Source organism: Branchiostoma belcheri, unplaced genomic scaffold (genome assembly GCF_001625305.1).
Source record: "Branchiostoma belcheri isolate BF01 breed outbred unplaced genomic scaffold, Haploidv18h27 scaffold336, whole genome shotgun sequence".
Classification (NCBI taxonomy): domain Eukaryota; kingdom Metazoa; phylum Chordata; class Leptocardii; order Amphioxiformes; family Branchiostomatidae; genus Branchiostoma; species Branchiostoma belcheri.
Window position 1 is genome coordinate 62,297 of NW_017803950.1, and position 14,618 is coordinate 76,914.

The 14,618-nt window shown below is 48.6% G+C and overlaps 3 protein-coding genes across 3 annotated transcripts in view; all 3 read right to left on the reverse strand.

The window, feature by feature from the left end:
- Positions 1-6,728: 6,728 nt before the first annotated feature.
- On the reverse strand, positions 6,729-7,567 carry LOC109475380 (BTB/POZ domain-containing protein KCTD16-like). The gene is made up of 2 exons (XM_019775988.1): positions 7,230-7,567; positions 6,729-7,145 (listed from the first exon to the last, which is right to left on the reverse strand). Exons 1-2 carry the CDS (start codon positions 7,565-7,567, stop codon positions 6,737-6,739), a joined length of 747 nt encoding a protein of 248 aa, XP_019631547.1. The 3' UTR covers positions 6,729-6,736.
- A 1,184-nt stretch (positions 7,568-8,751) lies between these two features.
- Positions 8,752-10,384, reverse strand: LOC109475375 (annexin A11-like). Its single transcript, XM_019775984.1, has 3 exons — positions 10,350-10,384; positions 9,276-9,424; positions 8,752-9,053 (listed from the first exon to the last, which is right to left on the reverse strand). The coding sequence occupies exons 1-3, from the start codon at positions 10,382-10,384 to the stop codon at positions 8,752-8,754; spliced, it is 486 nt and encodes a 161-aa protein (XP_019631543.1).
- An 818-nt stretch (positions 10,385-11,202) lies between these two features.
- Positions 11,203-14,618, reverse strand: part of LOC109475376 — an 8,283-nt gene continuing 4,867 nt past the window's right edge. The window contains exon 6 of the mRNA XM_019775985.1: positions 11,203-11,603. Within this exon, the coding sequence (XP_019631544.1) occupies positions 11,203-11,603 (401 nt within the window). The remainder of the gene's footprint in view (positions 11,604-14,618) is intronic.

Here is a 14,618-nt window from a genome sequence, read left to right on the forward strand (position 1 = left end):
TGTTATGACTTTAACCTGATATTGGACTAAAATATTTCCAAGTCAATGGCACACTGACCCAGAAGTACGTGAAAGAAATACATGTAATTTGTTGCGCATCAGCAAATCCGCATGAAGTCCATTGTTATTCATTCATTATCACCCCTGCACCCTCCATTGTCATACACTTTCTCTGTTGTCACTTCCTTCTGGACAGGTGAGAACCCCCAATCACCCAATGATGATTGTGTGAAGAAGTCCTTTGTTCCTTTTTGGTGTCCTTGATTGGGCTGTTGTTTTAGGTTTGGTAAGCTTTTTCCCAACACAGGGGTAGACAGTATGAAGGTGGAATGTGTCTGATCTTCTATCTCCATGTTAGCCCTGTTCATTATAAGTTTCTGAATGCGACTTGAAGATTAGAATATGGTACATGTATGTAGTTGTGGGTGAAAGTGAGTATATAAATACCAATAACATCATGTTTGTGGTTGTTTCAATTGGCCCCAGCCCAGTATCATCCATAACCAACTGACCTCCCCTCCCTGTCGGTCGTGTGGACTCTCCTAAGGTTATTGGACTAAACCTGTTATAGGAATAAAATTCCCTGACAAATCGTCCATGCAAATAACAGGAGAGCACTGTACTAAAAATGGACTAGATAACCGAAAGCTCCCCGCGCATCCTTCTGATAACTCAACAGCACCTCACTCCCGTTTTCAGTCGCACGAGTGCCGGCTTCGCGAGTCTGGAGTGTCTTTCCGTAAAACGTTTCAACAGTTTTATTATAGAGTAGCGTGCGTAGTCCAGTGGTTAGCGACCTTGCCTCTGGACAAAGAGGTTGAGAGTTTGAATCCCGGCTGTTGTCGCTAACCCGACATGCACGCCACTGGAAAGGGTCGCAGTCCTTAGGACGGGACGTTAAGCTGTGGTCCACTGTTGATTGTGCTTGTCGAAAAGAGCTAGGGGAATTTCCCCGGTTCGATTAACCTGTAATGACTGTACATAGCGTCTGTCTTCTCTGTCAAGACCAGTGGAAGAGTAGCTCATCGGTGAGGTAAACTGGTGTGCTGCGGCCGCTTCACTACTCCTGCGTCCCGCGTAATTTTATAGCGGCTTTCGGACGGCCTTGACAGGCTTTTACGCTAATGCAGTGCGTGGGAGCGGCAATGTTTGTTTTTTGTCCGACCTTCTGGCGTGTTTATAAAAACGTCTGGACCTTTTGTTGTTGATCAGTTCCCGGAGACAGAAGGGACATTCGTACAATCAGTTCCCGGAGACAGGAGAAACAATGTGGCGCGTTGGGAGGAGGACGTGCGTCAACGTCATCACAAATCAGCGTCATCACAAATCAGCGTCATCAGAAATCAGCCCTGTACGGACCGACGGTAGATACGGAACTTAGTCTCTACCAGACTAACTACGCCGGCTATATATACAGGAGAATATTTGCCAGGGGAGTTTGACCGCCTTTGACTGGCCGCACAGGGAGGGAAAGAATCTACCTCCCCGCGGCCGGACTCCCTTGGCCAATTTTACTCTCTATTTTGCCGAATTCCCCGATCCGTATTCCCGTAGAAAGGCCTACTGAAGACATGAAAAAGGCCTTCATAAGTCACCGTAGCCTCACGAGTCACATACGTACAATATCTGCCCACTAATATCATTGTAGCATTACATACGGACTATACCTGCCCTGTACGAGCCATAAATCCTAGGCTTTCTCCGGCGGTCCCGAGCGGAGAGAGATTGGCGTACTTTGACGTAAAAGCCGTTTATACAATACCTGCCCTGTAGCGTCACATATGTGAAATATGTAAAATATCTGCCCTGTAGCGTCACGTAGGTACAATACCTGCCCTGTAAGGGCGCTCCAAAGATTGCCGTACTTTGACGTAAAAGCCGCTCCGGCGTGTTATTTACTCGCGGCTACATGAAAGGCTGACATTTGCCGGCATTACTGAGGCTAATGGCGGTATTTTTCCTGAAATACAACCCGAAATCCGCTCGGTTTTCACCGGTTTGGTTTTATAGCATCTTATATATGGTGTCTGGCGCGTTCATTACCTGCTTGGGTTGCACATTTGGTATTTAAAGGTATTGCTGTTAGTAATACCCACATCTATCCAGTTAGTAATAGTCACATCTATCCAGTTAGTAATACCCACATCTATCCAGTTTGGCATTAAAGGCTTTACCGTTGGTAATAGTCACATCTATCCAGTTTGTAATAGTCACATCTATCCAGTTTGTAATAGTCACATCTATCCAGTTTGTAATAGTCACATCTATCCAGTTAGTGATAGTCACATCTATCCAGTTTGTAATAGTCACATCTATCCAGTTTGTAATAGTCACATCTATCCAGTTAGTAATAGTCACATCTATCCAGTTTGTAATAGTCACATCTATCCAGTTTGGCATTAAACCTTTTACTTTTGGTAATTAAAGTCACATCTGTCCAGTTTGTATGTCAGAATGGTCTCAGGTTACCAGCTGGTTTAGTCCTGAAGCCGCCATCCCCAGGAAAGTGTGTGTGTCTGACCTGTAGTTACCTGCTGTAGTTACCTGTTATATTTCCATGTTGTAGCCCCATAGTTAGTGGTCATTACACTTATCGGTATACAGTTCCCGGCTATAGTTACCGACTATAGGTATGCTGTAGTTAGTACTCATTACTCTAATCGGCGCGCAGTTACCAGTAATTATCGGCTAAAGTTACCTGCCTTGGATACATCACGGTAACCGTTGTAGCTCCATGTTGAAGGCTGTAGGTATGCTGTAGTAAGTACTCATTACCCCAATCGGCGCGCAGTTACCAGTAATTACCGGCTATAGTTACCTACCGTGGATAGTTACATGTTGTAGGCCCATGCTGTAGTTAGCGCGCAGTTCCCAGTAATTACCGGTAATCCCAGGGTCCATCTCAGGGCAGAAAATCGTCTGCGTCCTCCCGTGACCTTCAGACGCCCGTTGGTGAAGGTCAGTTTGCGCGGGAAATATTCCCTGCAGCTCGCATATCTACCCGCGGCACTTCCGACACTTGATGGAATATTTTAGTTACGTCGATGAAGATTAGACATCCAGGTAATAAGATACGCCAAAAAGCAGTTACTCAAGCAACTGGATATGATTTTGGAAATGGTCAGACGTTTCAGCTAGTATCCACTACCTTTCGTCAGTGACTGAGACCAGAGGAGAAATGCAGGTTTATAAGCACAAACTATTGATTGATATGCAAATAAAGTGAAGGCAATTTTTGGAATTTTTTTTAGTTGATGCTTTTCTGTGACCTGGCGAGGACTACTGTATGATGTCTGCGAGTTTTCTCGCCAGGCGAGTTGATGACGTCATGGGGATTTACGGCAACCTTTTCAACATCTGAAGCTGCTGTCTGTCACCATGGCAACTGCCACAGACGTACAGCTGAAGCTGACGTCCAATGAATGCCCCAATTTGCTATCCTGAACATTTCGATAACGGTAACTACACTGAGCCTTCAGTACAGTACACGGTAAATACATGTCCTTGTGATCAGGGCTTAACAGTAACTCTGCTGAACCCGCAGTAAGATAAATACGACAGCTCCTTGCGATAGGGACCCAGCCGTAACGAAGACATCCCCGAGGTAATTTGGAATTAATTGGAAAATGTAATTAACTCTCGGTCTCGGTAAGAGAAGCGTATCCGCGGATATGTCTGATTGCAGCTGATAAGGCAGGAGAACCGCCCTGGCGTCGGCTGATCGGTTAGACGGCCGCCGCTGGGGTGTGTGTGTGTGCGTGTGTGTGTGTGTGTGTGTGTGTGTGTGTGTGTGTGTGTGTGTGTGTGTGTGTGTGTGTGTGTGTGTGTGTGTGTGTGTGTGTGTGTGTGTGTGTGTGTGTGTGTGTGTGTGTGTGTGTGTGTGTGTGTGTGTGTGTGTGTGTGTGTGTGTGTGTGTGTATTTGTGTGTGTGTGTGTGCGTGTGTGTGTGTGTGTGTGTGTGTGTGTGTGTGTGTGTGCGTGTGTGTATGAGTGTGTGTGCGCGCGTCTGTGTCTGTGCGTGTGTGTATGAGTGTGTGTGCGTGTGTGAATGTGTGTGTATGTATGTGTGTGTGTGTGTGCGCGCGTCTGTGTCTGTGCGTGTGTGTGTGTGTGTGTGTCTGTGCGTGTGTGAATGTGTGTGTGTATGAGTGTGTGTGCGTGTGTGAATGTGTGTGTATGTATGTGTGTGTGTGTGTGTGTCAGTAGCTCTAGTAATGACGGGAAACAAGACATAGATTCCTACACATGTATCACAGCAGATCTACCGGCGGATATTGCGCTATTTCTTACCTCATGTTTGGTTCAGGTTTTCTGTGTTAGTTTCAGTCCTTTTGTAGCAGTAGTTTTCACAGCGTCTCTACAACATTATATAACGTTATTTAGATGTTTGCCTGGAGCACAAAACACACGGAAGCGCTCGTGACGTATCGCGGGTTTATTTTCGTATTATCCTCATCCTTTACATCTATCTCAAACAGTGTTCAGCAGTTCAGCAGATATATCATTGTCGCAAGCAGGTACATTAGTAAACAGCGCACCACTGAAGGTAATTTTCAGTCTGCACCTATGGAATAACTTCATGTCACTGTGAAGGACACACCGTCTGAATAACGTTGTAATGTACATGTTACATATAGCTCTGAGCGGTTATACCGGCTATACAGATAAGTATGTTACGCGGATATATTATACAGATACAGAAGCTAGTGTGTTACGCCGAAGGGCGGTTATACCGGCTATACAGATACAGAAGCTGGTGTGTTGTGCCGAATGGCAGTTATACCGGCTATACAGATACAGAAGCTGGTGTGTTACGCCGAAGGGCGGTTATACCGGCTATACAGATACAGAAGCTGGTGTGTTGTGCCGAATGGCAGTTATACCGGCTATACAGATACAGAAGCTGGTGTGTTACGCCGAAGGGCGGTTATACCGGCTATACAGATACAGAAGCTGGTGTGTTACACCTAAGGGCAGTTATACCGGCTATACAGATACAGAAGCTGGTGTGTTGTGCCGAAGGGCGGTTATACCGGCTATGCAGAAACAGAAGCTGATGTGTTACGCCGAAGGGCGGTTATACCGGCTATACAGATACAGAAGAGGATTGTTATAGTTACCAGCTATACAGATACATGTAAGTCCGCAGTGTTACCCTATCATCCCAGGCTTGAGTCTGACAAATCGTTCCTAGCCGCAGATTTTGCCTCCCGCCCGGCCCTGATCGGGCGATAAGCCGCCCAGACCCTCCCGGGACCCGGAAGCGGCACGGAACGCGCATTCCTGCCGTCCATCGCGATACAGACATGCGCACGGTCCTCAATCATAGCGATGCACCAAACGGCCGGCAACAAATTTCCGACATCCAACCGTTAATCACAAAGTCTGGGCGGCTGGATTACAAAGCAAACACTGTCTGCAGCGAGTTTTATTGCGAACCTTCCCGGTGTGAGTGGTTCAAACCTTACACTTTACAGGCTGGTCTCGGGGTTGACATCTTGAACAGGTCATATTTACCTGTTATGTCAATCCTTCTACAAGTGTGGTAAATCGTCATAAAATAAAATAAAAGAATATGAAAAACAAATAAAAAACTCACTTCTGTCCAATTGTGTTCACAAGTAATCACATCAGAAGGGTCACGCGGCTTATTTTGTTTTCAAACGTTTCCCAAATATAATTTTCCCTTCCATGAAGACACGAGCACACAAAAAGCTGGATATTTTACTGCACGAGTTTTCCATAAGCATTGGCTGTCCTTTTCCAGGCTTTTTGGAGCAATGACGGGATATCACAGCGAAACACGCCGTTTCAAACGCAGCATGTCTGTAAAGTCGGTGCTTTATAATCAGGTAAGTCTGTCTAAAGTAAGGAGCTAGTTGTCGTGGCCACATTTTCACATCACGTTTGCCACGATACTTTCGGCGATCTGGAAGTCGGTTACGCAATTGTGACGTCATTACTACAGCACAATCCCCGACCCACGATGACGTCATGCCCTCGGGGCGCGAGTTAGTTAAGCGGCGCTACGTTACATGAATAGCATATATATATATATACATATATCATATGTCATATGTCAGATTGTGTGGAGTTTCTTTCTTTCAATACACCAATCGTCATCACCATGTTTTGCGACCACAGACAACGTTATGGACAAACACTCACGTTTCGCTTCTGGCAACTGGACCGAAGTTCCGTCCGGGAAGGTCCAATTCTCACAGCAGTTTTTCTGCAGGGATTTTCCACGATATTTGATTTCACAAAAACAAACTCACAGTTCAGGTGTAGGTACCAACAGGTGTACCTTAGTACAGATGTAGGTACCAACAGGTGTACCTTAGTACATGTGTAGGTACCGACAGGTGTACCTAAGTACAGGTGTAGGTACCAACAGGTGTACCTTAGTACAAGTGTAGGTACCAACAGGTGTGCCTTAGTACAGTTGTAGGTAACAACAGGTGTGCCTTAGTACAGGTGTAAGTAACAACAGGTGTACCTTAGTACCTTGGTACAGGTCTACCCTAGTACAGGTGTATTTTAGTACAGGTGTACCTGCCAACAGGTGTACCTTAACAAGTGTAGTCCACAGGTATAGTCCACAAGTGAAGGTTATAACAGGTGTACCTGCGTCCACAGGTGTAGTTTCTGACAGGGGTAAGTTCCAACAGGTGTACCTGCGTCCACAGGCGTTAGTCCTATTCAACAGGTGTACCTGCGTCCACAGGTGTTAGTCCTATTCCCTTTGGAAGACGAACTCGTTGTAGTGGCTCCAGGCGCGCTCGGCCTCGTGCACGCCGCCCGTGCTGCCGGGTCCGGACTGCACGCTGCCGTACGCCGTCCCGTTAGCAGCGGCGGACGCCAGGCGGAACCCAGCCTCCGCAAGCATGTCGAAGGCCTGCTCCAGGTATGTGTGTTTCAGGTAGAAGCGGGAGGTGTAGCGGTCGGGCATGCCGCGGTCCGGGTCCCGAGACTCGTTCAGCGTGTCCGCGAACACCTCGCGCGCCACGTTCACCTTCCCGCACACGAAGATGCGCGCCAGCTTGCGGAACTTGACGTCCGTCACGCCGTTGGGCCCGAATGCGAAGGTGCCGCAGTAGCCTATGGTGATGAAGCCGGGCTTCTTGCCGTCCTGTTTAGCGGGGCTGGGCGGGGCGGGCTCGGGCGCGGGTTTGGGCTGGATGGGCGCGAGCGTGGCGCGGCCGCACTGCGGGCACTGCGAGACGGACCCGCCCGTGTGCTTGGCCAGCGCGGCCACCATCTCCCCCAGCTGGAAGTGCTCCGCCTCGGCCCGGAGCCGCTCCTTCTCCGGGAAGCCGGCCGGCAGCAGCAGCTGGTCCGTGCGGAGGAAGTCCAGCACGAAGCGGAACAGCGCCCCGTCCCGGTCTAGAAAGTACCTGCCGGTGTCGTCCCGTGGCGGCGCGCTGAGGCTGCCCGGGCCGGCAGAGAACATCCGCCCGAGCAGCGAGTCCGGGCGGCGCCGGAGCGTCTGCAGGGTCGCGGCGTAACTCGCGCCGCCCACGTTCAGCGGCACCACGCTGGGGAACAGGTCACGCTCACTAGACATGCTGCCCGGGCGCCTGGGCTGGTGCAATGCTTCCCCACCTGTCCGTATCCCTGCTCCGCTCTACACTACCTCCCGGTACTCTGCTTCCTTGCGCCTGGGCGGGACGGCAGAGCCTCACCCGTCCTGTATCCCTGTTCCAGTCTACACAATCTGCCGGTACTCCTTACAGGTACTCCTTCCGGTGCTTTCCTTACAGTATGGAACTTCTTTAGCGTCTGGGCGTGGCGGCAGAGCTTTACCTGGGCTGGTGAAGTACTATCCTGTACTCCTGTTTCAGTCCACACTTCTGCAGTACCTGCAGCTGTCTGTATCCCTGCTCCACTCTACTCTATCCGCAGCTGTCCCTGCTGCAGTCCACACTTCTGACTCTGCACTATCTGCCAGTGTCCCTGCTGCAGTCCACACTTCTGACTCTGCACTATCTGCCAGTGTCCCTGCTGCAGTCCGCACTTCTGCACTAACCACCTGTATCCCTGTTTCAGTCCTGCACTATCCGCCGCTATCCCTGCTTGCCTTGCGGTGTCGAACTTCACGGATCCTCAAAAAAAATTATGATTACCGAAACGCTTCACGACTCTCCAGTCCGAGCTCAGGCTGTTGAGAAGAGGCTCGTCTGTATCCCTGTAACTCTACACTATCTTCCGAAGAAGAAAAAGGTACACAATCTTCACTTCTGCTGTCTGTATCCCAGATCCAATCCACACGATCCGCAGGTTACTCTGCTTGAGTCCGCACGTCTGCACTATGCGGTTACCCCTGCGTGCCTTACAGTTACAGTATCGAACTTCACGGATCCTCAATAAAAATAATAATTACCGAAACGCTTCGCGACTCTCCAGCCCGAGCTCAGGCTGTTGAGAAGAGGCTCGTCACGCCGACCAATCAGCGCTCAGTACTCTTCACGCCGACCAATCAGCGCTCAGTACTCTTCACGCCGACAAATCAGCGCCCAGTATCGGCCCTGCGGGATGTTCGCACGGTTCGTATGGTAGGAACGGCAGTTTGTAACGTTACATACAGAAGCGGGCAGCTCAACCTGCATGTGAGTAACGTTAAATACAGAAGCAGTAATCTTGTATAACGTTACCTACAGAAGCGGGCAGCAGGACCTGAGGCGGCAGCGCGCGTGCGTCACCAGTTGCCCGGGAAACGGCTGGCGGCTCGTCTGTCGGACGGAATCTGCGTCACTCCGGCTGTACAAACGCCGGTCCGAGGTAGCCATGTTCCGTACCGATCCCCGGGCAGGGGCGTCCCCAGGGTGGGGACAGGGCGTCCCCAGGGTGGGGACAGGCGGGCAGAGCTGACTGTGTTCCGTACGGATCCCCGGGCAGGGACGTCCCCTGGGTGGGGACAGGGAGTCCCCTGTAGTCGAGACAGAGAGCTACACTTGGGTGGGGCCAGGCGGGTAGGGAGCCCCCGGGGTGGTGAGGGCTCCCCTGGGGTGGTGTATGGCTCCCCAGGGGTGGGACAGGCGGGCAGGGAGGAACTAGGGGTGGGGAAAGAGACTTGGTGGCAGTGCGATGCGATGTTGTAGGTCGGTCTATAAACCATAACCTGCGTCATTGAGCGGAGCCGGGTCTGAGCTTGACGTTGAATGATGGGTAAACTTTTCTAGTCTTTGCTTGTTCCGGGAAATGTGGAGTATTTATAGCAGTCCTGTTTCCGCACCTCCGTCTCTGTCAGAAACCCTGGCAGCTCATGTATATACTCTGTATAACCTCCATATATGCATCTCTGTCAGGCAGGCCCGGCAGCCCATTTATAACATTCTTCCCTGCAGCTCCAGACACGCAGGCCGCATTCTGACGAGCTGCGCTGATTCCCGCTGATGTAACGGAAGGTTGGGCCACTCTGAACCTTGGGGCAAATAAATGGTCATGAGAAGGGGGAAAACAGCATCCATTTTCCTTTCCCGGGGCGGAACCACCTTTTTTTACTTTTTATTTTTTATTCCAACATGTAATCACCAGCCGTGGTGACGCCACACTCAAGTTTTTCAACTTATATTAATGCCGCCGCCAACACGGGACAAATACATGACAGGACAATACTCATTTTCACCTGAGCGAAGTGAGGAAAATCGTGTAAAGTGCCTTTCCTGTACAGGTGGGACCGGACAGCACATGAGCCGTGCTGACGTCATCCCCAGGTCTCCTAAGGCCGTGTATTTAAGCGCCTTCCGCCCGTGATTCCATTTTACGCGTCAGGCCATGTTGATCTGCGCGTAACAAGTTTGCTCGGGTTTTATTTCAGCGGCGGCTGGCCTATCCGCCGGGAGGATGCCGGTAATTGGATCGGGGCGCGCCGAGTGCGCAAGACGTGATATTTACACTCCTCCGGGCAGGTTGTGTGGAAGACTGGCAGGTCGCGTTTGTAAAGTACAGACCGGGAAGCGAGCTGGAGAGAACTTCCCATTCTCACCAGGAAATGAACTAATCTCGCTTCGCGTGCAGAGCTCCCGGCTGACTCGTGTTTGTGAACAGGATTTTGTGCCTACCGTTTGACCCGTGAAGCACGTTTGCCGGTTAATCAGTGTTATCCGCGTGTTCAGTGCAGGGCTTAGGGCGGATCTGGAGAGGCGAGGGAAGCGCTGCGACCTCTACCTGCCCCGTGAGGCTGTAAGATGGTTAATAAGTGTGCTCAGGAAGGTTCTATGAGAGACGAGTAAAGCATTGCGACCTTGCCGTACCCCGTGAGGCTGTAAAAGCTGGTTAATAAACAGGTTAATAAGTGTGCTCAGGAAGGTTCTATGAGAGACGAGTAAAGCGCTGCGATCCCGTACCCCGTGAGGCTGTAGAAGCCGGCTTGCTGCAGCATCGCGCTGTCTGGTGTGGATTTCCCGGGCGGAGTTCGGTCTCCGGTTATTACGTTAGCCGGGATATAATTGTCTACCGTACATACATGTATAACCTACCTCCTGTACGCGTAATTGTCTACTGCGGCGCGACAGGCGCGTAGAACGCAGCTGCGTAAAGCGGGGCTCAGCAATCAGCCTGCGGGAAAAACCTGCTGTAAACTATTAATTAAACTCTTTTCCAACTGGCAATTAGCCCTCGGGCAAGCATGTGCAATTAACTATATTTCAATTACTGGCTGTTAAATTTGACGCGTCTCCAATGAAAGTCGGACAAACGTTCCCAGCAAATTTCTGACATATAATATACATATATCATTTTAAAACCTTTAAAACAATAATTGCAATGCAAACTAATCTTACCTATTGACTAGTTAGTGCACACACAATGCACACAAACCTTACATCCTGGTTAGGTAGTAGTTAGTGCACACACAATACACACAAACCTTACATCCTGGTTAGGTAGTAGTTAGTGCACACACAATACACACAGACCTTACATACTGACTAGTTAGTGCACACAAAATACACACAAACCTTACATACTGACTAGTTAGTGCACACAAAATACACACAAACCTTACATACTGACTAGTTAGTGCACACAAAATACACACAAACCTTACATACTGACTAGTTAGTGCACAGCAAGTGAATCTATCCCAGAACTAACGTCACACCGGCCGGTCTGAATCCATCACGACCATAACTGCCTCCCGGCCCGGTTTATTCCAACCTGACCTCCTGACATGAAACATCGCCACGGAGAACAGAAGAGCTAGCCCGGCGTTGCCGTTACAAATCGGATGGCACCCAGGCTACAGAACGGCAGGGACGGGGTTGCCGTTACAAATCGGATGGCACCCAGGCTACAGAACAGCAGGGACGGGGTTGCCGTTACAAATCGGATGGCGCCCGGGCTACAGAACGGCAGGGACGGGGTTGCCGTTACAAATCGGATGGCACCCAGGCTACAGAACAGCAGGGACGGGGTTGCCGTTACAAATCGGATGGCGCCCGGGCTACAGAACAGCAGGGACGGGGTTGCCGTTACAAATCGGATGACGCCCAGGCTACAGAACAGCAGGGACGGGGTTGCCGTTACAAATCGGATGGCACCCGGGCTACAGAAGAGCAGGGACGGGAATCTATTGGTGACAAGCCGAATGCCGCGTGGGGCTATGACGGTCGAGCAGAGAAACCTCAGACCTTAGTTCCTCCTATGCCTGATGGCACATCGGGCAGCAAGTTTCCACTTCCTTTCATCGGCAGCTACCGACTCTGCCTCCTCCCAGAGGCTACAGAGAGAACAGGATTCAGGGAGCAGAGAAAGGCTCCCGGATAGATGGGCCAGGACAGAGTTGTGCAGGGAGAGCAGAGAAAGGCTCCGGATAGATGGGCCAGGACAGAGTTGTGCAGGGAGAGCAGAGAAAGGCTCCGGATAGATGGGCCAGGACAGAGTTGTTGTGCAGGGAGAGCAGAGAAAGGCTCCGGATAGATGACTGAAGTACCGCCGTCTCCATCCCTGACCCAAACAGACCGTGTTGAATCGAGGGCGCCTGATCTATTGTCATGTGTTTTGTAATAGGAAGCAGCATCATGGAGGGGGGGGGGCAAAACCTGCGCTTCTTATCTGTGGGATTTTCGCTTCAGCTGAAGTCTTCCGCGTCCGTTACTGACAGCCTGGGGACAGTGGTCATATTTGTCTTCTTGTCTTGTCTTTGGGGTTAAGGAAGCCAACATCAACTTACTGATGATTCTGCTACACTGTAGTATTTGGGCTGTAGAATTTGTACCATCGCACACCGGGGCATGCCCCTACTCTTTTTCGAAAGGTGTGGTGGGATCTTTAACGTGCTCGAGGTGTGGCTCTCCTCAAACACGGGACCTCCAGTTTACGTCCTATCCAATGGACATCCCTAACAGAAGCTAAGTACTCATTTACACCTGAGATAAGTGAGGAAATTCGTGTAAAGTGCCTTTCCCAGGGGCACAAGATCGGTGACATGGGTGGGGATCGAACCTCTGGGTCCCGAGCCGAACGCGCTACCGCTGCGCCACACGACCCCACGCACTATTTGAAGAATACCCAATCTACGAACATGCATCACGTATGAATATGCTCTAGTGCAGTGTAAATAGCACTGTAAATACTGCCTTAGGTCCACAGGCAATCATCCACCCCGGAATCACCGCCCAACATGCCGTCGTCATGACAACGGTTGCTGGGTAACGATGACGTCACCAATAGACAGTCCACAACTATGTGGGATGTAGCAGTGTTCTGACTTTCTCCACACTCCTTTGCACGGTCAATATTTCATTTTATTCATTTATTTGAAATCGCAACAACTACAAATAAACAAGTAGATAGTAGTTACCCAGGCAGCCCCAGCTGATATCGGACAACACATAAAACACATGAACAGACATGGTATACATAATAACATACCCAGTCAATATTGTCTGGACTAAACTGTTTCTGTACAGTTGTATTAGGCTAAGTAGCCATGCTCCAAAATGCCCACCAAAGATTCTGGATAGCCTAACAAATTGACTTTAGTCTAATTGAATGGGGCCATTAATTTTTTGCATATTCTAATGTTGTCCAGTACCTTTGATATGTAGGGATGTGCCGGGTTGTCCCTGTAGATAACTTTCATCATGTCCAGCGACTCTTTGTAATACTTCATGGCTTTACTGTGATCACCAAGTTTTATCCAACATATTCCAATGTTACTAAGTGATTGAGCAGTGTCGGGATGTACTCTGTTTTCTCCATAGATAGCTTTCTTCATCTCCAGTGACTGTTCATGATAACTGATAGCTTTCCTCTGATCGCCAAGCTCATTCCAACATGCCCCAATGTTGTTTAGTGATGAAGCAATGTCAGGATGTGGCGTTGTTTCACCATAGATAGCTTTTCTGATCTTCAGTGACTGTTCGTGATAACTAAGAGCTTTTCTCTGATCACCAAGGTCATTCCAACATGCCCCAATGTTGTTTAGTGATTTAGCAACATCGGGATGTGGCGTTGTTTCACCATAGATAGCTTTCGTCATCTTCAGTGACTGTTCGTGATAAATGATAGCTTTCCTCTGATCACCAAGGTCACTCAAACAGTTCCCAATGTTGTTTAGTGATGAAGCAATGTCGGGGTGTGGCGTTGTTTTGCCATAGATAGCTTTCCTCATCTTCAGTGACTGTTCGTGAAAATGAGTATTGTCTGTCCAGTATATTTGTTTCTACATGTACAGCAACAGCTGCCTGTGTTTCACGTGTATTGCACTGTTGCAATTTCAATAAATCAAATAAAAATAAATAAAATAACTAATCAGTACACAGACTCACCAAATATGTTTACTGTGCACATAGGAGCCCAGACGCAGGTTGATTTTCAGAATATTTATAATTTTTCCTGAGAAAAATATGTACCAGTGGGACAGCACAGCAGTCCACAACTAACTGTGCAGATTGCTCACAACTTATATGCAGTAAATTATTTTGCGCCAACTTTTGTGGCAAATTACACGTAAAGTAAACTAGTAGTCAGTAACATGCCACCTTTTGTATGGAAATTACAGGGATACTCAGTAACGCATCACCTTTCATTCATAAAAAACTTCATGTTTCCTATGAAAATTACACAATACTCAGTAAAGCATGAATGTTGGGAAACAACTTTAACGCTGAATGCCTGTTGAAATTTGGGCCAAATTTTAAAATATCTATTATTATATAATAGATAAAGATACTGTAAAGAATTAAGTCAATACACTTGAAAGTACACCGGTTTGTAATAATACAAAATGTCATTTTAAATATTTACTTGAAATCATTTTAAAAACGGCCAACAACATCTGCGAGTTAGAGTAGCCTTGTATACTAGTGAATGCATTTTCGCAATGGCTCATGCTAATGTACTGTAATTCCTGATTTTTTTTTCTGATATGTTCACTGTTTTCACTGTCACTTTTGTACGGTGAACTTATCATTACAGATAACAAATAATTCCTGGACTTTCTTTTTCCTGCACCTGTCGCCACCGTGAATATATAGTTCCATGAACATTTCTCAGACGGTGAACTTTTGCTATCATGAACATAAAGTGAATTACAAGTAACGTTATATACCGTGGTGTAGTGGACTGTATTCTCGCCCTGCTATAGTGTAGTTTCGTGTTCTGTCAGCATG

Excerpts from the sequence above, each read along its gene's own strand:
- LOC109475380 (XM_019775988.1), bottom strand. The coding sequence starts at position 7,567 with ATGTCTAGTGAGCGTGACCTGTTCCCCAGCGTGGTGCCGCTGAACGTG. Across the intron at positions 7,146-7,229 it reads CTGGCCAAGCACACGGGCGG|CCCCGCTAAACAGGACGGCA; the intron begins GTCCGTCTCGCA and ends CGCCCCGCCCAG.
- LOC109475375 (XM_019775984.1), bottom strand. The coding sequence starts at position 10,384 with ATGCTGCAGCAAGCCGGCTTCTACAGCCTCACGGG. Across the intron at positions 9,425-10,349 it reads GGCTTCTACAGCCTCACGGG|GTTCAGAGTGGCCCAACCTT; the intron begins GTACGGGATCGC and ends ATTTGCCCCAAG. Across the intron at positions 9,054-9,275 it reads ATATATGGAGGTTATACAGA|TTCCTCCCTGCCCGCCTGTC; the intron begins GTATATACATGA and ends CCCCACCCCTAG.